Source organism: Furipterus horrens, unplaced genomic scaffold, assembly GCF_987537825.1.
Source record: "Furipterus horrens unplaced genomic scaffold, mFurHor1.1.pri manual_scaffold_10, whole genome shotgun sequence".
Taxonomy (NCBI): Eukaryota; Metazoa; Chordata; class Mammalia; order Chiroptera; family Furipteridae; genus Furipterus; species Furipterus horrens.
The window spans coordinates 61,967,782-61,994,473 of NW_028327180.1; the positions used below are offsets into that span (position 1 = coordinate 61,967,782).

Sequence of the window (26,692 nt, forward strand, 5' to 3'; positions counted from 1 at the left end):
ATATTGGGCTTTTTTAAAGGAGAGGATATGAAGAAAATAGAATTCTGTTTTTTAGTGTCATATATAAGAAAGCTCTAAGGACTCAGCAAACACATATAATGAATACCTGGAATGCAATTTTAGAGCATATTTTACATGAGATAGTGAAAACAACATAATTATTATTAAATATTGAATGAAATTGAAAGGGTCTCCTAAATAGTTCATGTATAAAATAATGAAAGATTAATTAATCTATAAATTAGACATTGTGAGGTTGTTTTTGTTAATTTTATAGAACTTAAGAAAATGCAATATTTGCTTTATAAATTTATTTGTAGATGGTACAGCAGACTATTCTAGAAAGCAAACACAATGTAGACCTCTAACAAATAATTGCAACTTTCACCTACTTTTTAAAAAGTATATTTTATTGATTATATCATTACAATAGTTCCGATTTTTCCCCTTTGCTCCCCTCTGCTCAGCACCACCTCTCCCCCAGCAATCCCCCCTCCCCCCCAGTCCATGCCCATGGGTCATACATACAAGTTCTCTGGCTTCACCCTTTCCTATATTATTCTTTTTTTAAAAAATAATTAATTTTTTTAACAAAAAATAACAATCCCTCCCTCTCAGACTTAAGACCCTTTATAATCTTATAAAGGACAATGGGTTAGGGTCTCTAGCTCCTCTAGCTGCTTCAAGCTGGACATGGTTGTCGTTCTACCTACCCTTGGGTCCAGAAATTTCTAATAAGAGTGGGGGTGTGGAGGGGAGGGTGGCCTTCCCACATGGTGAAGGATCTTGCAGACTCTAGATCAGCTGGCTATCCCCAGACAACGGTGTTCTCGGTTTAACAGGCTGGCATCCTTGTTGTATTCTGGGGGCAACAGATTTGGCAACAGGGTTAAAAGACATCATTCAATCCATAACTACTAGATGACAAAAGGCAGGTATTACTTTTTCAATGTCCCACATTAGGGGAAAAAAGGGGCTTCTTTGGAGGAAGGTGTGCCAGGCACGTCTCACCTGTCCAAAACCCTTTTGCCCATTATACTTAGTTTGGGCTGAGGGAAATATTTTAGGTTTTCCCCTCTCAGATCTCTGGGCCCTTTCTGTCCAAGCCATTAGGATAGAAAAGAGAAACCAGTTTTAAAGTGAAGCCCATAGATCACCTACTTTTTAAATGACAGCTCATTTAGGCCTACTTATAGAAGCTACAAGATACAGAACTTTCTGAGATGTTTTAATTTTCATTCAAGGCCTGATGGATGGTAGAAATATGATAGAGAAGGAGATTGATACCATAATTAAACTGTCATTTTGGGGCATACTTTTATATGTTTGAACATGTTTCTAGATCTGTGTGTTTGCTACCAGCATGAGGACACAGAGAGTTCCATCTTCCAAAGCTCCCCTAGGCCCCTTCACAGTCACACATTCCAACAGGCCCAGCTCTTGGCTCCAGCTGACCTTCTCTCTTTGGCTCTCCTTCTGCCTTTGGCCAGGTGCACTGAGTGTTTCCCACAAAGCTTCCTCCACTCCAGGGGAGTTCCAGAAATGTACTGCTGTCTGGGTGAAGGTGGTAATACTAATCACTTCCTATGGGTAGGCTCTGAGAGGAAATGCACTGAAAGAGATGAATTCAGGAGTCCAAGGTGACACCATGACCCTTCCTCTGGGAGGGTCACCCCATGGTGAGATGAAGGCAGGGCACAGCCTCAATTCTATTATCAGAGGTCCTGCTGTCACCACCAACAGGGCACAAGGGCAAGGGGATAAGAGAGCAAACTGACTTCCTCTATCTTGGGAGGATTTTTAAGATTCAAGCCCAAGGACACAGCTGACTAGGGAAGGTTTTATTTAGTTAATTATTTGTCCTCACTCAAGGATATATTTATTAGTTTTAGAGAAAGAGGAAGGGAGAGAGAGGGAGAGAAACATTGGCATGAGAGAGAAACATTGATTGGTCTCCCCCTATACATGCTCCAACTGGGACCAAACCTGAAACCCAGGCATGTGCCCTGACCAGGGATTGAACCTACCAGCGTTTGGTGTATGGGACAATGCTCCAGCAAACTGAGCCTCCCGGCCAGGAAGGAATGTTGTTTTAGAAGGAGAGAGGAATGGAGAATCTCACCCCTTCGTGGGTCAGGTGGAAAAGGGAAAGGCAGATAATGTGAGTGGGTCCCTTGAAAAATCCAGGGTTTCTGAGTACTGGAGGGACAAATCTTCCATTTCTTAGATGCAGCGTAACAGCAGAAACTCCAGAGATGCACCCCATACACTGAGTTTTGGGGAAAACAGTAAACAAGTTTTCTTTGGACAGGAGCTCAGTCCTACCCGATATCCCCTGTGGCTTGGGAGTGACCTTGAGGGGGACCAGACCCTGCCTATGGCTCCAGGGGAAGCTGTGCAATTAGCCTAGAGAGTGAGCTGAGCCCATCCCCAGAGGCCAGCGGCCCAAAGGAAGTCACAGATGGGGGAGAAGCACTCTGCAGGGATGCACAAGACCTTTGGAGTGGATGGCTGGCAAGTACTGCACACTGTGTGGGTGGCTCCGATGTCACCTGCAGGAGCCAGTGTCACATAGCACAGGACAATGGAAGTGAAAGGAACCTCACCCTCCCTGCCATGGGTGTGTGGATGGTGGCCCCAGAGAGGGGGCAGGAAACTCAGAGTTAAAACCTGAACTGGTGGAGACAGAATTAGAAATCCTGAGAAACGGCTAATGGAACAGAATTTATATCAATACTGTGTTTCGGGTGGCAGCTCATAGTTTCTTTTCTTCTCACTCGAGTTGGTGACTGTAGAATTTAAACCTGTTACACAGATTTGGGGCCAGCAGGGTTGACTATAGCCCAGAAGCCCACTTCAGAGGCTGCGACCACTGACTCACAAAGCTCGGTACTGCGTTAGCCAGCGGGGCGAGGCTGCCTCCGTATTTCTTCAGTCCCCAAGCACGTCTCAGCTCAAACCTTTCCAACACAACGCACCTACTGAATGAAGATCAATTTTTAAACATCTTAAGGGTTAAGTTCTCATGAATTTTGTATTCCTGAGGCGAGTGGAGAAGCAGAGGAAAGAGCCAGACAAAGAGAGGACGTGCAGCTCCACCTCCGCCTTTTCCTTTCAGGAAAAGTAGATGGCACCTTCGTGGGAGCCCAGAGCGTGCAGTTTCACAGCACATCCCGGGGGCACCCTGGGTCTCCCCAGCCGCGGACCCTCGCTTTGGGTTTGCTGAGGAGCCCACAGTCCAAGGTCTTTTCTTTAATTTAAGAGACTCACCCAGGAGCTTGTTCCACACGAGGATTCTGAGTTACTGTCCTGGGACCCCGCGCTGCTAACAGGCAGGAGCCACAGCTTGATTACAGCTGCTTGGTCTGAAGCCTTCACAACAGGGGACCCCCCCCCCCCCCCATTGCTCGCTTTCCGGCGTCGATGTGCACTCCCCAGTCTCCGCAGCCCTCCACCATCCCCGCTCCCTACTCTAGGGCTGAATCAGCGCAGTTAATCGTTCCTATTCTTTGGAAGTTCTCCACTCATTTGTCAGGGTTTCCATATTTTGACACCAAAGAACGACAGTTCTCGCCTTAGTGGGGAAATTGTTTCGCATCCTGGCTCCCACGCGCCGCCAGGTGGCCAGACGGGAACTCCGCGATGGGAATTCAGGCGGTCATTCTTCCCTTTCCGCTTTTCCCCCATGTTGCCAAATTGTGCCTGGTACGGCAGGATTGAAGAGTGGGCATTTGAGGGGCTCCATCTAGTAATGCTTCTGATGCTGAAGGTCGTCAGGAGCTCAGGTCCTCCTCGGAGCGCGCTTGAGCCGGCTCCTCTGGAACCGGGAGTTTCCCGGGGCTGCCGTGGAGTTTAGCGAGAATGCCGGCGAGGCTGGAGAAGTCAGGTCCTGCACTCCCCAACACGGCTGGGGGAAGACATCCGGGAAACATTATTTACTAAGAAAGGATAATTAACCCACGAACATTCTTAATCACAGCATCTAGGGTTTGCCTAAATTGACAAAGTGTCACAGAGTGGCGTCGGGTTTACTGGCATTCGGAGTACACGGTGTTTGCACTTATTTCAATCGTGTGCTTTCTGCATTCACTCTTGGAGAGGCTGGACAGGACCCTGGCGGTGGGTGGAGGAGAGAAGAGAGAGCACTCCTACCCTGTCAGCACCTGGAGTGCACGGGCCCTCGCTGCAGTGCTGAGGCGCTGGTGCAGGGGAGAGAGCAGCCAGAGGTGGGTGCTCATCCCCTGTTTGCTCTGATCCATCTCCTGATGGCCCCGAGCTGCCATCTCTTCTCTCGTAAAATGCAGGCTTTACACTTAACCTCACAAGATTACAGTTGAGATGAAATGAGATTGTGGAGGTGGAAGGGTTTGGAAATTAGGAAGTGTAGAAACGATGACTATGTCTGTTGCATTGACAGCAGCCCCAGAAGGCTCAGGGGCTGGGTAGAAGGATGGGTGACCTGGTCCAAGGGTGGCCACTGGGAGTCTTCCTGAATAATTTAAAAAATGGCTCCAAATGTCCTGCCTTTGTATGTTGATGATAATAAACAAAATAAAACCTTTAAAAAATGTGTTTAGGATGAAAGAGGTTTGTGACCATTATATATATATTATATAATATATGTATATATATAATATATATATATACGAAAACAGTGGCAGCAGGAACAGTGACATTATTGTCTTCACTCTTACATGTTGATTCTAAATGTATTAGCCTTTAAATAATTTATTTTTAGAATGAAGCTTAGTTAACCGCTGTTTCATTTATAGTGACTGATAGTTTTAAGTCTAGCCTGGTCATTTTTATTATTCAGGTAATTAATCTAAAACAGTGTCCCACCAACCTTGAAGCTAATTCAAATGGGAGGGATTTTAATACTTATTTCATAATTGGGCAAAACTAACAAGTTTAATCAATGGAAGAATTCTTACTTTTCTTTGTCAGGAACTTGAAAACGATAAGTAAGTGAAACTGTGTGAGCCTCAAATTTCATTTCTTTTGGCCAAAGGAACTTAGTCAGAAATTATAGTTTACTAAAAAACCTGATTTCCTTATTTTAAGATTTTTTAATTTCAAATTTTTCTTTTGAAAGAGAGCCTTTTGCATTTGGTTTTTATATACATACAGATGCATATATAACAAACACAAATATTATTTCTCCATACACTCTATCTCTATTTACTCTGTACTTTTCAACAGGTCCAAGGCATTGAGAAAAAGCTGAGCACTGTGAGATACCATATATCTGAGGCAGGGAGGAAGATGTGGCGAAGGATGGATTATGAGCTGGAGCCATGAATGAGACAGGACAGGAAAAGGATCAGAGGAAGTTCCACATACCTCTTTTTTTTTCTTTTTCTTATTTTTAAGATTTTATTTATTTATTTATTTATTTTGAGACAGGGAAGGGAGGGAGAGAGAGAGGAAGAGAAACATCAATGTGTGAGAGATACATCAATTGGTTGAATCTCGCATGCACCCAGACCAAGGACTGAACCCGCAACCCAGGCATGTGCCCTGACCAGGAATTGAACTGGTGACCTTTGGCTTTGTGGTTTGATGCCCAACCAACGGAGCCACACTGGTCAGGATTGCATACACTTCTGAAAAAGAGAGGGCCCCGATTAGGTCCTGCATTTTTCCAGCAATCTGCATGAAGGGTCCGTGAATGAGAGTGTCCCTAAAATGAGAGCAGAGCAGCCACAATGGCAGAAAGCTGAGTTCAGTTTCTGAAGTTGTTCCCTTTGGTGGAACAGTCTCACCTCAAGTTGGGCAAGAGCCTGGACTAAGTGATTATTTGGAAGAAACCAAAAGTTGCCTTTCCTCTGAAAAAGCACACTCTGCTAGGCTCTGTGGTTATGTAAGTACACATCTAGAGAGGTTGAGATTTAATGGCCCTAATTACAGTTTTAAAAATTATTTCTCACATATGATAAAGTTACCTCTTTAATTATATGAGCATAGACTTTAACAACTGATAATACACAACTGGTATAGAAAAAAGGAATTAAAAATATGTAAAGATTGTCAAGAGAGCGATAAAAGTGTAGAAACTCAAGCAGCAAATTATTAAATATCCCTAAAATCTCAGCCAATTTGAGGAGGCTATGAATGGGGCCATGTCTCAGAAGACTTCTACATTTAAGCAGGTCATCTGTAGTAAAGTCAGGAGTTTGTGCGGGGCGGTCCCAGCTCTGACATGTCTATCTTTTTTCTTGCAAGATTAAAGGGCATCAAAATTATTGGTTGCAAGGGGGAGGTTGCAAGGATTCCTTAGCCACCTATTGAACGGATTCTAATGACAGAGGCCCTCACCTACCTGCAAACGTTCCTTTGGTAAAATGCCTTTTTATGGACTGAGAGCAGGCACAGAACTCACCATCAGATGGCAGCAGTGCACTCTGAATTAACGGAGCAGCCGCGAATCCTTCTTGTTTGTTTCCACTCAACTCTCCACTAGGTGGCAGCAACATGAATATAATGGGATAGCATTTAATAAGTTACATAAACTTTTCTTTTAAATATGAAAGCTGAACTTTATTTTTTTAATTTTAATTGTTTTTGAATTTTTATAAGTTTATTTGAGCCAAACTACAGCACATGCTGGGAGCAAGATCTCAAATGCTTCCTAAAGTAGCATTTAAAGAAGTATCCACAGTTGGATTTTTTTTTCCCTCTAGAAAATGCCATACTATTTGCTTTTGGCCTCCTTCACATTAACCTAATATACAAAAAAAAAAAAAAAAAAAAAAAAAAAAAAAAAAATTTGGGGTTCCCCTTCTAAAGAACCTGGGAAAGATTACATTTGAAACCATGATTACTTAAGAATTTATGGAAACCAGAAATTCTTACCCCAAGTTAGAAGAAAAAAGGTGATCAATGTGGAAGTGACTAAAATAGTCACTTCTTTTAAGATAATGCTTATTATTTACTGACCACCTAATATATGACAAAGGTTGTGTTTAAATGCTTTAAAAACATTAGTTAATCGAATCTGGATCAGCACTTTTTAAGAAAGCCCACATTTTAAGTGAAGCCTTTTTGGGGCCATCACCTCTGTATTTTGTATGACCTTCTTATGCCTTTTCTGCTTGAGCCATTTGTAAAGCCCTCTGGAAGCGCTTTCTGGTAGCATTTCGTGGGCACACAGGGTGTATTCTCTCTGTTCATGCTGTTCCCTCTCATGTAGTTGCAGAACATTAACCCAGTGACGGATAATAATATATTTTGATTCTATAGTTACATTAAAGGCTAAAAATAAAGATTGGTTTGGGTGCAATAGCACAGTAATAAGCTCGTTCGTGCTAAGACATAAACGACTGAGAGGTGAGAGGAGAGCGGAGCTGGAGGGAGCAGAGGCAGAAGGGAAGGGGTGAGACCTGCCAGGAGCTCAGGTGAGCAGCTCCGCCCCCTGTGGTGCCTGGCTCGGTGCCTTCAGAGCCTTACCTGCAAGTGGCCAGAGGTAACCTGGAGCAGCCCCGATGCTTTCCACAGGTAGCGAAACCTGAACCTGTTTACAAGTCCTTAGAAGCAAACATTGGGCTAGGAAAATGAGTACAAGTGACCTTTGAAAAGGGACGGCTTTGAACTGCGCAACTCTCCCCTGTAGGTGGGTGTTTTTCAATATACAGTTGGTCCTTCCTAACCATGGGTTTCACATGCTCAGATTCAACCAACAGCAGGTGAAAATAGTATTTTCGCATCCCCAACCTCAGATTCCCAAATGCAGGCAAAAATACTATTTTGAATCTGGGGGAAGTTGAATCTGTGGAAGCAAGGGGCCGACTGTAGCCAAAAGTAATAGGTGGATTTTTCCATTGTGTGGGGTTGGCGCCCCTGTCCCATGTTGTTCAAGGGTCAACTGTAATAACAAGCGGCTGTCCAGGAGATGTCCGCAGTGAGAGCGGACCTGTGCTCAGGAAGTCCCCGGATGTTCGCTTCTCCTTATTCAGTTCTAAACTGCACTAGCACCTCTTACAGAGGAGAGGAGGAGTTAGAAGGTTAAAGACTGTATATATGCTTAAAACAATTTTTGTGCACAATGATTTTATTGTGCAGCAAGCCTGCACCTTAATGTACTTTATTTGAAATATCTTTAAGAGAAATACAGCAAAAATGATATGGCAATCATGAAGACCGAAATCTGACTAATGAGAAGAGGAGAAAGCCTTTTTTGTTTCATGCACAAAGTAGTGTGTGTGGGGGGAGGGGGAGGATGTTGGAAGGAAAGAAAGGAGTGGACATAAGGGACTTGGGAAGGGAGCTCTAGGAGAAAGAGCAGAGTGGTGACTTTATTCATCTGTGGCAGAACCATGTCCCCAGGTATCAGCAGGCAATGTAAGGTGACTCCAGGATGCCAATCAGCCAGCACTATCAGTAGTAACAACTGCCATGAGCCATGCAGCTGCTCACTAGGAGCAGGCATTGCTGTTATCCATGTCTCTGTTATCATCCCTTCTCGGGAAAGAATAACTTGCCCAGTTAGCAAAAGGCACAGTTAGTATTCAATCCCTGTTCTCTCTGCAGTCTTCCCTCTGCTTTCCCAGGGCCTTCCTCCCTGGAGTTATACTTGATGACTGCCACCAGAGAGCACACTAGTTGATTCTGATGAATTAGTAAGCACAATTGGCTCTAAGTGTAATCAATGATACAACTATGTCCTGTCTAAATTTAGGCCTACTGAAATTACATGAAACTGAGGGATTATAAAGTATTCCTGAAAAAAATAACACTATGTTTGAAGAAAGGCCCCCTTTGCCCTCCCGCCCCCTTTTAATTCTGCATTAAACAGGAATAAATGAAGGTTAAACATCAGAACGCAACCCAACAGGCAGAGAACCAGAAGCTTTGATCCTGTGTGCCTGGCAGCTGGTTAAAAAATGATCTGTTCAACTTTCCTAGTGATGGTAGGAGGGTGGGGGTGGCAGGTGACAGGGTTTTAAAGACAGGATGAATGTAGTTTGAGCATTAAGACAAAACTGCTGAGAGTTGTTGGTGCTGCTTTGTTCTCTATCAAAGTGTTTGGACTGGGTTGTACACAGTAACTTTTCTGTGGTTTCAGTCCCCAGAAGTCCTTATTCCCAAAGGACAAAGCTCAGACTGGAGTTCTTACACAGGTTTAAGAGAACAAATTAGAAAAAGCCGATCTCAACCAACATTTGCATTCTATAAGACAACTATATTTTAACTGTACAGTCAACAATACACTCATACCCATGAACATGTTTTCCTTCAAACATTTATTTGGACATTTTTAAAGAAACATTAATAAATCTACAAACAACAACTATGGCGAGGATGTGGAGAAAGAGGAATCCTGTTGCACTATTGGTGGGAATGCAGACTGGTGCAGCCACTTTGGAAAACATGAAATTTCCTCAAAAAACTAAAAATGGAACTGCCTTTTGACCCAGTGATTCCACTGCTGGGAATATACCCTAAGAATCATGAATCACGAATTCAAAAGAACCTATGCACCCCTATGTTCATAGCAGTGCTATTTACAATAGCCAAGTGCTGGAAACAGCCTAAGTGCTTATCAGTAAATGAGTGGGTCAGAAAACTGTGGTACACTTACATGATGGAATACTGTGCAGCAGAAAGAAAGAACTACCTTTTCTGACAACATGGATGAAACTGGAGACTATTATGCTAAGTGAAATAAGCCAGTCAGGGAAAGACAAATACCATACAATCTCACCTATAAGAGGAATCTAATGAACAAAATAAACTAACAAACAAAATAGAACCATAGGCATGAAAACATGGAACAGACTGACAGTGACCAGAGGGGAGGTGGGAGGGGGATAATGGTAGCAAGAAGGGGAAAGGACTAGACAAAGAACATGTATGAATGACCCACAGTCATGGACAATAGTGTGGAAACTGACTGTGGAAATGGGGGGTGGGATGGGTGGAGGAGGGCAAAGGGGGAAAAATTAGGACAACTGTAATAGAATAACAATAAAAAAATCGTATAAAAAGAAATTTCAAGTGGCTGTGTCTGTGGCAGTTTTTTTTTTTTTATGTGAAAAATGTGCTAACAGTCACTATGGAAACCAAGATGCAGGCAACAAGGAGCAAAATCAGACCTATTCGACAGTATTTGGAATGCTTCTCTTGCTCCTCTTCTTTTTTCAATAGGGTATCAAAACCGGGCGTGTACATGTCTCCCAGCCAAAACCGTAGGTCATTAGGATTTTCCTAAAAGAAAATTACGCAGAGAATAGGCTCAATAAGTGTGATCAATACAAGATTGAAGAACAAGACACTGCCAGAGTTGTTGAAGGTCCATGTTCACACTGTCTGGGGTGAGGCTTAAGTGTCATGGCTCAAATAAGAGAGGCCAGGCTTCCTCAAATAACACAAAAATGCAAGCACAGCCTCCTGGTGGACCAGAAAGCTCCACAGCTCCAATCTTTAGGTCTGTGTGTAGGTCTGCATTAGGAGGCCTGCATGATTTATTGACTAAATTGCTCACACAAGAGTATTTCTGTTCATCTTTGAGCCAATTTAGTGTCTCTTACATTTTATAAATAGTGCATGTCAATCAGGCTAGTGAATGGAAATAAAGTTAAAATTCCTCCCTTGCTTTAAATGAGCCTTAGAGGTTTGATTTTTGTCAGCATGGTAGGGATAAACATTGTTTGGTGAGTTTTTCCCCAAATCCAGAAGCTGAGTCTATGGAAGGAGGAGTAAAACTAAATGTCAAGTGTCCCTTCCATATTTCTCAGGCTGTGGCTGCCCTTGTAAAGGGCAACAGCATGTTCAACATGCAGAAACTTGGGCACTGTGTGACCTCCTGAAGAAAGGACTTAATGGATCCTTCCCCACACCAGCTCCTACTCCCCAGTCTGTTTCTCTCGTGGGCCTCATCTTCCTTTCCACTGGGCAGAATTGTCTTCAACTCAACCCCATTCCTACGTCTGACAAATCACCTGCAACCAGCTATGGTTCAGTGTTAAAGACTCAGTGTTTATGCCTGAATTCCAGTAAGCACACAACACATTTATGGTGAATGCTGAAGCTGTTTTCACAAACCCACTTCAGGCATCATTATTTCTCACCTGGATACTTGCAGTGGCTTGCAGCTAGACTGCCACCCTCTCTCTGACTCTCCCTTCTCAGTACACTCAGACTCAGCCAGTGTCCACGCAGTCTCTGGGGTCAATGAGCTAGTTTCAGACTCACCAATGCACAGCTAGGCGAGCAATGCATATGCGTGTAGAGGGCTGGGTGGCTCCTGGTCACTGCGACACAATTCTCCCATCCCATTGCTGCTAGTTTCCATTTCCCAGTTGTATAGAAAAGCTAATGTATTAAAATAAAAATTGGATGACCTGGGTAAAAGGATAGACTATTTAAAAATGTCTGCTCTGCTCTTGTCCGTCCTTCCATTCATGTGTGTTCTAATCAGAGGTCTGCACCTGACCTGCAAGATCAAGCTCTCCATCTCCACTGAGAACTTCCAGAACGGAGACTGACCTCTCCTCCCGCCCACTGATAGCTTCCCTTCACAGCTAAACACTTTGCTACTTTTCTTCTTCCTTATTTGTAAACTCTTAGCAACTTAGAAAAATGAGGATGGCCAAAGGAACTTCAAACTTTTACAGTCTGTGGTGGTGAAAAGCTTTCAGAAAGTAAGTTAGGGGTTGTGTCTGCTAATTAAGAGATATAGACAGGGAAGGTGATGGAAGAAGTTGAATTAATGAGGTATAGGAAGAAATGATAATAAAAACTACAGCCATAACTTCCAGAAGGATCCCTCAAGAATAGTTAGTGCTGAAGAATAGCATTAGGAGGTCTGTAAATGGGCCTGTGGCCTGAGGGGCCACTGCTTTGAGGTGGGTGCTTTGCATGTAGAGGTGGGGAGAGGGGAAGCTCCTGGTTTTAGTAAAGCAATATAGCCATCATCCTCTTGTTTGATCTTCCTAAACATAGCTTATGGAATTGGCCAATAAAGATTACTCCTTGTGCCAATATTGTTCCATTTCCTTACCCTTGCATTCACACATTGCCTTTTAGTTGGCTTTTTATCCTTATTTCCCATTGTTCTATTACTTCAGCTGTAGCTCCAGCAAAACCAGATGCTTATTCTTCTGACAAATTCTCTCACGTTCTTGCATTTGTGCCTTTTCTCTTGCTACACCTGACAGAAAAACCCACTCCCAACCCACACTCAATGCAAACCACCTATAGCTTTTAAATTCTACACATCCTTCAAGCACAGCATAAATTAAAAGGCTTAAAAAGAAATCCAATGTGATTTTGTTCTCTTCTGAATCTGCACATCACTTTGTACTACCTTGACCAGCACTATCCTCTTCCTCTATCTTTTCACTCTAGCTTGTTCTATAGTTACTCTTTGTTACTTTGCTCGATGAGATGAACTTTTTGAGGGCAGGGACAGCAATATTTATGTTTATAGCCCCCTTTCCTTTCATGGAAACAACAAGGGGAAGGGGCTCTCACATCCAGTCAGGCATGTTTGTGAAATAAGTCAATATATTTTTTCCTACTTATAGGAGGTGACTTCTTAGAGCTCCTGATCTTCAGGCTTCAAATAAAAACACATGATAATTGTTGCTATGTGGGAGCATCTGTTTTACGGCAACTTTTCCAGAAAAGAGGCTGCATTAAGGAGGAGATACAGTAAATCTACTATGAGGTTAAGAAGCTTCAAGTCATGCACATTTCAGATTTTTAAATGAGTAAGATTTTAAGGAGGCATAAAACTACTCCCTGCAAAAGTAAAAGTTTTTAGATGTTTAAGGTATAAACACATAGGCATAAAGGGTACTTGGAAAATGCCAGGCCTTCCTGGCCCTGGGGCTGCTGAGACCAGCCGGGGTTGGGTAGGAATCCAGTCCACTCAGAAAACAGAAGGAGGGCCCCTCTACTGGCTTTTCAGGTATTTCTAGGTCTTCTATGTGATGGGTGACTTCGAGGGTGGGGGGCGGTTGGAAAAATAACAGACTTAAGTTGGGTTTAAGCTGGGTGAATGAGTTCATTGCATACTTTTCCTGTGTTGAAATGCTTTTGTTTTGTTTTGTTACTGAGACACAGGAAAGAGTCCAAAATGTAAGTCTGCAATCTTAAATCACTGAGTGGGCTTGAAACGAAATGATCTTTGATGAGAACTGCCTTGCTCAGGGCTGAGGGCATTTAACAAATATTTGTGAATAAATGTAGAACAAGGGATTTATAAGTATTCGTGAACATAAATGGTCACACAACTGGGGGAAAACATATATAATCTGGCAAGTTAATTTTCAAAAAACTTTTTTACCTTCCAGGTAAATCTTGCTTCTGTGCCAGATCAGATTTGTTGTAAAACTCAAAACCAATAAATAAACACAAATAATGACGAGGTGAGAACAAGGGAAGCCAGAGGCTGAAATGACCTGAAACCTGGAGATTTGGTGCCTGGTGAAGAATGCCTGTCAACCTGATACCCATGTCTTTTAGGAGGACCTCACTGGTCTCCCTCATCCATTGAAGGAGCGATTCTTTGCCTTGAGTACCTTCAGGTGCCCAGACAGGTTGGTGTGGAGTGAACGCCTGTCATACTCCTCGATGGTCCAGGAAGGATTATTTTTCCTGTCCTCCATAGCTTCCTCCAAACTCATGTCACCATATAGCGGGTTATTCTTCAGAACTGATGAGAGGGCTGGTGGGGGGCTCTCTGCAGAGACAGTGCCCTTTGTGCTGAAGCCCCTCCATCGCTGAGCAGTGATATTCTTCTTTTCTCTCTGTTAGGAAGCATAGAGACAAGGCTTCTCTTACCAACAGGCCATGATGGCAGAGGATGTAACATGAAAGAACTGTACTTAAAAATGTGTTCATTCTGCCTGGAAACCCAACAGAAGTGGACAATGAGTGGGGAGAGGATTCTAGGATCTAGTTTGACCCAGAATCCTATTTAATTGAATTCTTTCTTTGCTTGTGATCTTGTTTGGTTTCAGTAATTATTCATTAAAATGCTATTTTATAACTACGGAGAAAGAACACTGTTCTTTAATTCAAACAGCAGAATTCTGAACAAAGCCATTTTTTCCAGCTCACTGGCATTGAGCTTTAAGGACATTTTATTTTTATCTGTGCATGCCATGACTGATAAGAATAATATTTAATATTGCTCTATGAATCCAGCAAAGTCAGGATTAAAAGGCATTTTTATAGACATGCCTTGGCTTTCATGAAAGTTCTCTTGGGACTCCTATTTCAGATATCTTGGAGAAATGAACTAACTTAGCATTGCACTCCTGTGTGTGTCTACAGACCAACTGGCTATTATATGCTTCTAATATTGACTTTTAGATTTTTAAAAACTTTTACTGAAGCATAATATGAATAAGAACAACTACACATATGATAAATGCGTAGCTCAATAAATTTTCACAAACCAAATAAACCCAAGATTCTACAAAGAAACAGAACGTTACCAGCATGCCTCATACTCCTTCTGGTCACTGTCCTCTCCCTGCCCAAGGATAACCAGCATCCCACATTCAATAGTGTGAGCCAGTTTGGTCTCTCTCTCCCCCCACCCTCTCTTTTTTCCCCCCCTGTGCATTTTATATAAATGCATCCATACAGTGTATGCTTTTCTGTGTCTAGTTTGACCTCAGATTTTCACATTGTTTTTCTTTCTTATGACTGCAAAACTATCATGAAGGTAGAAAAAAATTTTAATTAAAATTTGCTCATTGGCCAAATATAATTGAGAAGAAATAAAAAACTGATAATGTCATGCCTCATTTATCATGGGGCATCAAGGGAGAAGAATTCTACATAAGTTAATTTCCAGAAAACTGAGGTTTAGTCCTTAAAAACTGGCAGCAAATGTCATTAATTTATAGCAATTTTTAAAATGTTTTGATTATGCTGTTACAGTTGTCCCAATTTCTTTTCCCTCTGCTCCCCTCCACCCAATGACACCCTTCCCTCCAGTGGCCCACCCCCTTAGTCCATGCCCATTGGTTGTGCATATAGTTCTTCTCAACATCTTCCTATCTACTCAACTCCCTCCTACTATGCTTCTTAATTTCTGCACTATCTCCCTCCCTTCCCTCTTCCCACTCCCCACTGACCTCCCCCCATAATGTTCTCCATACCTATAATTCTTTTCCCACTCTTGTTACATACTTAGTTTGCCTTTGTTTTGATTCCCTAGCTTCTGTTGTTGGTTGTTGTGATACACTTTTCATTTTAATGTTCATAGTTTTGATCCTCTTTATCCTAAACAAGGCCCTTTAACATTTCATATAACAGTGGTTTGGATCTAATGAACTCCTTCAGTTTCCTTTGTTCTGGAAGCACTTTCTCTGCCCTTCTATTCTGAATGACAGCTTCACTGGATAGAGTAATCGTGGCTGTAGATTTTTGATTTTCACTACTTTGAATATTTCTTGCGAGTCCGTTCTTGCCTGCAGAGTCTCCTTTGAGAAATCAGCTGATAGTCTAATTGGGACCCCTTTGTACACAATTCTCTTCTTCTCTCTTGTTGCTTTTAAGATTCTCTCTTTATCCTTAATTTTTGACATTTTGATTATAATGTGTCTTGGTGTGGTTCTCCCTGGGTCCAGTTTTTTTGGAACTCTCTGTGCTTCCTGGAACTGTAAGTCTATTTCCTTCCCCAAGTTAGGGAAGTTCTGCTTCATTATTTTGTCACATAATTTTTCAATTTCTAGTTCTTCTTCTTCACCTTCTGGCAATCCTATAGTTTGGATGTTTTCTCTCTTATAGTTGTCCCAGAGGTTTCTGAGCCTCTCCTCATTTTCCTCACTTTTTGTTTCCTCTTTCTGCACTGGTTGACTGTTTATTCCTTCCTTATGTTCCGATTTGTTGATCTGATCCCTGGTTTTCCTTCCCTCACCAGTTGTTTCATATGTGTTTTCATTCATTTCAGCAGAACTAGCCTTCATTCTTTTCCCATCTTGATTAAGTCTCACTGTTATTTCTGAAAGCTGTTTTATAACTGTAGCTCTGAACTGAGCCTCAGAAAGGTTATCTATCTGTTCGTCCATTAATTCATGTATTTGCTTTCTGGTCAGCTGCGTGATTGGGATCTCTATCATTATCCCTGCCATCCTGGCAGTGTTTGCTTCCTGGGCGGGGCTGTCACACCTCCTATGATATTGGGGGCAGAATCCCATGCACTCATCACTACTGTGCGACCCTTCTCACCACACTGTGGTGCTTTGTGTGGGGGCTGGGGTCAAAGATGGATTCCTGCCATTCTCTCTCTGCTGAGAGACCGGGAGCCTCCTCTTCCATCCCCAAGCCCTCTGGGCCTCATAGTCTGAGGCAATGGGGGTCTGCCTTCCACGGCACTGGAATCTCGAGCTGACGGGTTTGGTCTGCTGCTAGGGGTGCTCCCAGGCACTTCTCGCCTCCCCTTAAATGCAGGTGTCTGTGCTTACTGGTCCTGCCGCCCGTCGCTGCAGCTGCTGCCGCTGGCACAGTTTTACCTCTCTACCCCAGCTTCGCTACTCCTACCCATCTGGATGAGCACCACTTGTATATAACTTTATATGTTGGACTTCCATGTAGCTTTATTTTTTGGAACTTCTGGTTATTTCTGCAGTAGTTGTAGTCCTTCTTAGTTGTGAAGAGAGATGGAGCATGTCAGTCTAGGCCTCCAACTTGGTCAGAAGTCAATTTATAGCAATTTTTAAAATAAATGTGTTTCACATATTTCAGCCTTCCAAAACAGAAAAGTTTCAATAGCAATAAATACTCCTCTAAGTCATATTTATGATCATCAATAGATAGATTGCCTCACCATCTATTGGGGTATGTAGGTCATGTTAAGTATGTATTTATACAAGCTAAGTTGTAAACTAATATTACATATAGTTTCCTCTGGATATGGCTTGTGCTACAAAAAAATAATCTATATAATACCTTTCAAATCTCTTTGGCCTTAGGTTTTCCTAATTTTCTTAATCCATATACTTTTTACATAATTAGAGATCAACTTGGAGATCTTCTCTGACCTGACTAGGTTGTTGTCTGCTCAAAATCAAGTTATAGGGCCTAGACTGACATGCTCCATCCCCCTCCACAACTAAGAACGAATAGAAAGAACTACTGTAAAACCAGAAATAACCAGAAGTTCCATAAAATAAATGAAAGTCCAGTGTATGAAGTTATAAAAAAGTGGTGCTTGTCTGGACGGAGAGGAGGGGTGAAGCCAGGGTGGAGAGGTTAAGCTGTGCTGGTGGCGGCAGCTGCAGTGACGGCAGCAGCTGCAGCGACGACGGCAGGATGGTGGTGGGATGACGGTAAGCACAGACACCTGTATTTAAGGGGAGGTGAGAAGCACCTGGGAGCACCCCAGGCTGCAGACCAGACCCGTCAGCTTGTGATTACAGTACCAGGAAAGGCAGACCCCCATTGCCTTGGACTGTGAGGCCCAGAGGGCATGGGGATAGAGGAGGAGGCTCCTGGTCTCTCAGCAGAAAGCGAATGGCAGGAACCCACCTTGGACTCCTGCCCCCACACAAAGCGCCACAATGTGGTGAGAAGGGTTGCCCGGTAGTGATGAATGCACAGGGCTTCGCCCCCTATAGCATAGGAGGTGTGACAGCCCTGCCCAGGAAGCAATGGTAAACACAAAACTGTCAAGATGACACAGATCATGATACAGATCCCAATCACACAGCTGACCCGACAGCAAATATCTAATCTAATGAAGTAGCAGATAGGAAATCTTTCTGAGGCACAGTTCAGAGCTTTGGTTATATGAATGCTTATAGACCTAACAGCAGATCTTAAACAAGACAAGGAAGGAATGAAGGCTAGTCATGCTGAAATGAATGAAAACACATACAAAACTAGTGGTGAGGGAAAGAAAACCAGGGATCAAATCAACAAATCGGAACATAAGGAAGGAATAAACAGTCAACCAGTGCAGAAAGAGAAAACAAAAAGTGAGGAAAATGAGGAGAGGCTCAGAAACCTCTGGGACAACTATAAGAGAGAAAACATCCAAACTATAGGATTGCCAGAAGGTGAAGAAGAAGAACTAGAAATTGAAAAATTATGTGACAAAATAATGAAGCAGAACTTCCCTAACTTGGGGAAGGAAATAGACTTACAGTTCCAGGAAGCACAGAGAGTTCCAAAAAAACTGGACCCAGGGAGAACCACACCAAGACACATTATAATCAAAATGTCAAAAATTAAGGATAAAGAGAGAATCTTAAAAGCAACAAGAGAGAAGAAGAGAATTGTGTACAAAGGGGTCCCAATTAGACTATCAGCTGATTTCTCAAAGGAGACTCTGCAGGCAAGAACGGACTCGCAAGAAATATTCAAAGTAGTGAAAATCAAAAATCTACAGCCACGATTACTCTATCCAGTGAAGCTGTCATTCAGAACAGAAGGGCAGAGAAAGTGCTTCCAGAACAAAGGAAACTGAAGGAGTTCATTAGATCCAAACCACTGTTATATGAAATGTTAAAGGGCTTTGTTTAGGATAAAGAGGATCAAAACTATGAACATTAAAATGAAAAGTGTATCACAACAACCAACAACAGAAGCTAGGGAATCAAAACAAAGGCAAACTAAGTAGGCAACAAGAGTGGGAAAAGAATTATAGGTATGGAGAACATTATGGGGGGAGGTCAGTGGGGAGTGGGAAGAGGGAAGGGAGGGAGATAGTGCAGAAATTAAGAAGCATAGTAGGAGGGAGTTGAGTAGATAGGAAGATGTTGAGAAGAACTATATGCACAACCAATGGGCATGGACTAAGGGGGTGGGCCACTGGAGGGAAGGGTATCACTGGGTGGAGGGGAGCAGAGGGAAAAGAAATTGGGACAACTGTAACAGCATAATCAATAAAGCATATAAAATTTTTAAAAAAAATTAAGTTATATTCTCTAATACTGAAATCTGCATGAAATAATGAATCATCTTGACCTAGCGTTTGTCTGTAAGATGGATGACCTCATGAAAAATGTTTCTGAATTCAGGAAAAGCAATTTGATATAAAATTTAGATTATTTCAGATTAGCATAATTATCAAGCTTTTTTTTTTCTTCAAGGCTGGACATCTTTGATCATCTTCAGAGAGGAATAATTTTTCTGACATTGATAAATTGGCTTTGTCAGTTTTCTTGCCTGTTAGACTATTCCTTTAGCTTCCTAAACAAGGAAGCTCTATAAATAAGGGACAGTTTCAGGGGTAAAGAAAAAAATAATATACTTTATTACAATGTATAAGGACCTTTAAAAACTATTATACAAAAGATAGTGAAATGATCAGAGCTATATTATAAAAATAACATTTAAACCCTTAATTCTAAATCATATTCTTGAAAGTCTGAGGTTTCTCTTTAAATATGGTGCCATTTATTTTTGCATTACATGACAATCTCATGCCTGAAAGACATGTGAATAGAAAATTAATAGAATAGCTTTATTAAGAATTTGATGGCTGGATAAAAATACCAATTATGGTTGAGATTCATTTGTATATTGATACAAATTTTCAAACAGCTTAATAAAGAAAAAAAGTATGTGTTTGATGCCAACTCTTCATCCACATTTTAGATAGAGTATATTTAGCAAAGGAAAATTCAATAATAATTTCTTCATTTTAGTTATATGGACTCTAAAATAATTTACACTTAAATGTTTATGTAAGAAAAGTAATGCTTCAAAGATAGCCTAGATTTTTGGCATTAACCATTATTTAGTCCATTTGTTCTTTATATAGTTTATTATTTATATCATTGAACAAAGAATAAAATAGAAGACATACTTACATAATAAAAAACTGAGAATATATAATTAATAGGCCAATAAAAAAGGAATCTCTAAAAAATGTATTTCAGGCACAATAAAATTAATACTAGGAGGAAAAGTTAAGTTGCAAAAAGAATGATGAGCAAGAAGAGAAAAAAAGGAATAAAAGAGAAAACTGAAAAATATATGTAGAAATATAAGCAAGCATTGATTTTATGGTAAAATAGAAATAATAATAATCATTGATATATGATTTTTAAAATAAGAGACAAATTAAACACTGTACAGTAACAAGTTGAACAGCTATTTTTTGATGAGGACACTAAGAAATCATTTCATAGAGATACTACTAAAAATGTATTGCTTAATTCAGTAGAGTAGTATAAAAAAGATAAGAGAAAGTTGAAAACAAGACAAGAAAAATAAAACAAAGAATATAGTGGAACAGCAGGAAAATAGAAAACATATTTAGAAATAATCACATTAAATATAAATAGACTAAACCCTCTATTTAAATGACAGAGATTATCAGATCAGTTTAAAAAGTAAAGTCAATTATGTAATAGCTACAAGAGAAATACCTAAAATATAAGGACTCAGAAAGAATGAGAGTGAATAAATGTAAAAACATAGAGCAGGCAAATATAAACCAATGAGAGCTGGGTGTCGTGGTAGCTGGTTAAAAGCACATCAATTTTGTTTTCTTATCCTGGCCACATAGGATAACTGCCTTTCCCAGGCTGTTTTGAATTTAAACTGGGGCCAGCTCTTTTCTAGCTGATTATGTGTGGACAAAATAATAGAGACCACTTCCAAGTCTGACTCTTGAACTCTTTCACAAGACTTTTGGCTCACTTTTCCTTACCTTCCTTTTTCGGTGTCACTGTAAGCTTGGGTCTGAGATGGCAGAGCTATGAGGACAAAGAACTTGAAGTCCTGTGTTACTGCTTGGAAAAGAGCTGCCCCCAAACATACCTGCTTTTCCTCAGACTTTTCAGGAGCAAGAATTTTTTTCCTGTATAGTAACTGATAGTCTGTGGGGGTACTTATCACCATAGTGTAGCCTAGCCTACCCTCCCTAACACAGAGGTGGTATCTTGAAATTCCACAACTGTGTGACATTGGCTTAGCAGACAAGCAGTGGCAAGGGATAAAATGACATCAGAAGCTGGAGTAATGCCTCCTCACATCCCTCGATGGGAATCATTTGGTGGAAGTATCATCTGTGGTCATTGGAATCTAGTCCCCTGTAGCTCTAGGAGAAATACTTATAAATTATCATAGAACTCATGGACACATAATGATATTACAAGAATCGAGCATTGGTGTAATATAAGAGATGAGATTAGGGAGAGAACTGGACAGCTTGCAAGAAGAAATGAGAGTAGAGAGTTTAAAATTTTTATGCTTTCTATTGTTTAAAATCTGACTATTTATAGACCTTAAACACTGAGATATAGACTTACTTTTTCTTAAAAAAAAAAAAAAAGCATTGAACCAAAAAGCCTATTAAAATTTCTCAGCTGAATGAAGTGACTCAGGGTAAAGATCATGTTAAGGGTGTGGTTTCATAACTAACTTCTGACAGCCTGCAGGTGGCTGTCTCTGAGTCAAAGGATAGAGAAATGGAGGCAGAAAGCAAGGAATTAAAGCCTGTTTGAGAGCTGTGCCTTCAAAGAACTTTAGATGTATTTATTTACCTACCGAATTGACTTCAAGTATATAGATAGGATTACATTAACAAAAAAACTACTATTTTTAAAAAGATATGTATTACCAAAGAAACCATAAGACTGCACCTAAAGGTTTTTGATTGCTTGAAATAAAAAAAAAAAGACAGCAACAATAACCCTATGCCTCCAACTACCCATGAGTAGGAGTAAACTTTGAAGCCCAGACAGGCTTGAAGGAAGGCTTACTTCCAATATGAAAAAAGAGAATAATGAATAAGGGGAATAAATGTCTCCTCAATGGTGGAACCGAGGACCACAGAGGTATTCTAAAAGGCAGACTCATCCCAATCCATCTTCCCTAACTTCCAGGAAGAAGGCCACATGGACTTTTCCCAGTGGGATCTCAGAGTGACTTCGGAACAGTGACCATGAGGAAGGAAGAATTATATGTATGTGTGTATATATGTTTGCCAGAATGATAAGCTGTGACAGAGCCTGGCTAGATACTCACCAAATTCACTTTTTTTCATGGGCATACAACAGCCAAGCAAGGAAAGGAGAAAAAGAAATAGAACCAGTACAGGACACAGCCCAGAAGTCTCAGGGAGAACAGCCTCTTACCTTTGGCCTTCCACTCCAGCTCACAGGTTTAGTATGAAATGCTCCTGGGTTCTGAAACAGGTGTGATAGAAGCCAGAAAAAGACATAACAAAGAGATTAGTCAGAAAAGATTTTGAAGTCTAATGGCTAATCAGAAAAAAAAAAAACAACCCATCTATGACAATATCTGAAAAAAACATTTTATCATTTAAACTAAATTAAAAAATCAGCCCTTTCCTTTCCTTACCTCTCTTTATAAAGCGATTGGCAGAAATGTGTAGAATACAATTCCAAATGCCTTCATCAGATACAGGCCCCAAATAATTTTCACAACCAGAAACATTAGATATTGGGGAACGTCTGCTCATTACAGTGAAATGAAATTTGTTGTGAAGCTTCTCCACTTCTATAGTGAAAGAATTTAAGGAGTATAAGTATAGTAGAACAAGAAGTATTGGCTCATACTCTCTGCAAGTATGGGTGACCTGTGTGTCTGCATGGAAGGGGCTGACAGGGTCCAGGGCTGGTGGCAGCCGGAGGACCCGAGGGCTCACCGTTCCCTATGCACTGTGTTGCTTTAGCTCATAGAAAAACGGCACAGGGAGGTTCTCCTGAAAGTAAAGTGTGAATTTTTTAAAAGCTTGAGTATAAACAAATCATGAATGTAAACACAACACATATATTTAAGAATTCAACTTCATATTTGGAGTCTAAGGGATCTTGTCACCACTGAGCTAGCAGCGATTTTGTAGGCAATGTAGGTGGTTAGGGCCTTTGACATTCCATGAGGTAGTCTGAGTCCCAAACAGCATGCCCCTGGGTAGTGTAACATCAAAGGATAAGTTGACACAACTCTGAAGTTTGTGAGGATTTCAAGTGAGTATAAAATCTGCTGCTTGAGTTAGCCACATAGCTTGACAGATGTATTGACTTCATTCTCCAATACGACTATCTACACACACACACACACACATCTCCAATCCATCCACAGTATAAATCAAAAAATGCAAGTGGTACTATCTGCTGTTTCCTAAATTCTAAAGAAATGATAATTTAATAATTTTGAATATTGGCAAATGATAATAATAATAATAATAATAATACACATTTCTTGTATAGGAAACCCTTTTCTTCAATTGTTTTCATGTCATATTTTATTTGCTCTCATTTTAAAGGAAATACATAAAATGAATATTATCCTAATTTTGCAAGTGGAAATACTGAGGTATGGACTGAATAAGGGCCATGACAGATGTCTCTCAAACTGTCTTACTGTGGATATGACACAAGAAACCAATTTTTAAAAAAAAATTGTTTGTTTACTCATTTATTTTTAGAGAGAGGGGAAAGAGAAAGAGAGGGAGAGAAACATCACTGTGTGGTTGCCTCTCACTCATGCCCCCACTGGGGACCTGACGTGCAACCTAGTTATGTGCCCTGACTGGGAATCGAATCAGTGACACTTGGTTCGCAGGCCGACACTCAATCCACTGAGCCACAGCAGCCAGGAGAAACCAAGTTTTTAACCTCTTTATTCATTGCTCTTCCCATTGCCTTAATGCCTCCCCAAGGGAGTGACGCTTTTGAAGTAAGAACTATTTGACAGCTTCCACGTATGTATCCCAACACCTCAATACACCTGGTATATAGCGCCTTCTTCCAGGTATCATTACAGCTATTTAAAACTGTCATATGTCCATTGCTTTTATATTTATTTTTTATCCAACAAATATATCACTCCCAGATTTCAAGATCCAGCTAAGGAGAGAAGAATTACTTATTGACATATTGCAACCCAGAGGAGTAAATGTAATTGTTGTTACTCATAATCTGTGCCACACCTACGCAACTACTTGACTTTGTAATTGACTTACCACCCCCATCATATATGATTTCAATGATAAATTGGCCTTTGTTTAATCATTAACTATTTTTGTTTTACAGTAAAAGGATAACAAAGTCAAGTTTATCTGCAGTTTACAATTGCCAATAATTTATTCAAAGACATAAGAAGCAGATTTTTACCTCCTTAGTTTTTCCTTGAATATTTCATCCCATTAGAGTTTTTTTTTTCCCCATTAGAGTTTGTGGCAAAAGAAACCTTTTAAAAATTTGCATTTTGTTCATGTTTAGGAACAACATTCAACAGAGCTTGAAACTGTGAAGTTTCACATAAAGGAAATAAGTCAACTCCAGTACCAAAAAAGAGGTTAGATCTATGTGTTCCAGCCCCAAAGGAAGTTATTGAATATGTTTTCTTAGAGTTAACCTCATCACATAGGAAAGCCAAGGTTTTCTGAACTGATCTTTGAATCATTTTATTCCATGATATAAACAATAGGGAAGAAAAAGGAGAAATTTCATTGTCCTTAGCTTAAAACTAAACAAAACACAGAAATGGTAACCAACAAGGTGCATATGGATGGGCAGAAGGGTTTTGAGAATTACAAATAGGAAAGATGCAAAATTCTCAAAAAGTCAGTTGTCACAATAGGCTGCCTTACCATGGAAATAAATTAAAACCCTTATAGGTGGAGGAAACACTTACATAATCATTTGAGAGTAGTTGATTTTGAATGATCTCATGATAAAGGTCCCAAGGAGCTCACAAAAGGCACCACAAAGGAGTCACTTTACACAGGACTCATGAGTAGCAACTGTTTCTTAAAAGAAAACAAATTTCTGTTCGGGGAATTTGAACCACTCCAAAGGATGTAATGACTTGCAGGACTTTGTGGGTCAGTCACATCTGTTCTGCAAGGTAATGCTTCTTCCTGTTTCTGAATGGCTAACCCTTCACCCCATTAGGTCTCACATCTTAAAACAAAGATAATCCCTATTTCATGAGCTGTGCAACAGACAGGGCCTTTAGGTTTATTCCAGCACATGGAACTCATCACAGCTTAATTCTCCCTGGTCAGCAAAAAGGAGGAAGGTGAGAAAGAAGAAAGCACGAAATAAAGTCTGTATTGGGGTTGTAGATCTGATTGGTATGTCCTGTCCACATGGACCCCTGTGGAAGAGAAGAGTATCTGAAGTCACAACCAGCACCTTTCCAAGGTGGAGAGTTCCTTCTGTATTCTCTCCTTCCGTCATTAACTTTCCATCTGTCTGCTGAATCTTCCCTACATAAAATGAAAGGCAGTTGGCCTAAATGAGATGTGTGAGCTCCTGACGCAAGCTTCCCATGCTTCTTGCTTAGCATACACCAAACGATAGAGGCAGGTTTCCCCTCCAGAGCCTTATTTGCAAATTGGTTTGAAAAAATCTGAGAGGAACGAAATGAGGGCTAGGCAGACTCTGCCATGAAGCCATGCTAGAAGTTAGTGATTAGAGGGGGATGAATGGGTGGGAGAACTCACGTCCCTGATAAAGGGATGAGAGAAGGTCTCTTAGGTGAAGGAAGAAAGACCTCTTCCCTGTGGCAAGAGTGAGTAGCTACTTTGTTTTCTGTTCCCTGCAGTCTTCCTTCGCACAAACAATGCAAGGGCCGAGAGCATAAAGAAAGGGGTTCCCGCCCCGTGTTCAGGTGCGCCAAGACGGTACCTGAGAGTAAACGAGGTTTCGCCAGTTCTGTGCCGCGGGAAAATTCCCACCCGGAAACCTCACCAGGCTAGCCTGAAGGAGGGCTGAGTTCCTCATTAACATCTTCACGTCCAGCTGCAGGAATTTGTCAGGATGGTTGTTATTTGGCAAAGCAGAGAGATCCATGTCTCCCTTTGCCTCTGGTGGGAATCAAAGGCGAGTGAGGCTAGTCCCGTCAGGCTCGTCCATTATTGATGAGTCTGAGGATTGTCCGACTAGCATTGGAAACCCGGTCTCTCAGCTGTGCTCAGATGCCACGCTCAAAACGACACATTGACACAGGAACAGCGCAGCACCCTGCCTTATCTTCCGCGCGCTCTCTCTCTCTCTTTCTCTCTCTCATACACAAATGCATTTAGGGTGCTTGAATGGGGCCACACTCATTAACATTAATAGGATGCTGAAATCAGATATGGGTAGCACTTAATGCCTCTCCATACAGAGTCAGAAATAACAGTTTAGTGAGGAGAAACTTTCTTTGAAGAAAGGCTGCCAGAATTTTAGCACCGTAGTCCATAATTTGGAGCATAAGAGAGTCACCTATAGAAAGACATGACTTAAATTTTCTCTCTGAACTTGACTGAGCTGCCCCTGCTCACTTGGCCCTGCGCGCGCAGCCTGATCCGCAAGATCTTGTTTCTCCTGGTGTTTGACTCTCCGAGTCTCAGGCGCATGGGAAACCTAACCGTGCTTAGTTTGTCAGCTTCGTTCTGAGTAGAGAAAGGGCTTCAAGCATTTGCTTCCTAGTTTGCTATGGGAATTGGGTCCCCACCCACTGCCTTGACCCATTCCCCCTCTTCCTAGTTGCACGTACTCCTACGCTGTGCTCGGTGTTCACTCAGCACGTTTGGAACCAAAGGGGAACACGGCTGCTGGGTTTGGATGACACGCTGTCCTAAGTGGACCCATCTGCGGTTGGGGAGCCAGTGTCCGTCAGGCCACAGACAGTGTATGGAATCAGGGAGTGATGACTTTAATGGAGATACATTCTCATCTGAAGCCATTCTGCCTCAGGCAACCTCATTCCCAGCTAGAGAGAGGAAACCTGGCCACTTGTCAGAAGGTAAAGGACAGAC

At 41.4% G+C, this 26,692-nt stretch overlaps 1 protein-coding gene across 2 annotated transcripts; it reads right to left on the bottom strand.

The window, feature by feature from the left end:
- Nucleotides 1-10,026: 10,026 nt before the first annotated feature.
- MINAR2 (membrane integral NOTCH2 associated receptor 2) lies at nucleotides 10,027-25,742 on the bottom strand. Of its 2 annotated transcripts, XM_090289278.1 has the most exons (4): nucleotides 25,578-25,742; nucleotides 22,053-22,103; nucleotides 13,527-13,754; nucleotides 10,027-10,206 (listed from the first exon to the last, which is right to left on the bottom strand). In XM_090289278.1, the coding sequence occupies exons 1-4, from the start codon at nucleotides 25,740-25,742 to the stop codon at nucleotides 10,027-10,029; spliced, it is 624 nt and encodes a 207-aa protein (XP_090145404.1). The 2 variants fall into 2 exon arrangements, with proteins under 2 accessions (XP_090145404.1, XP_090145405.1); XM_090289279.1 differs by lacking the exon at nucleotides 22,053-22,103.
- Nucleotides 25,743-26,692: the final 950 nt, after the last annotated feature.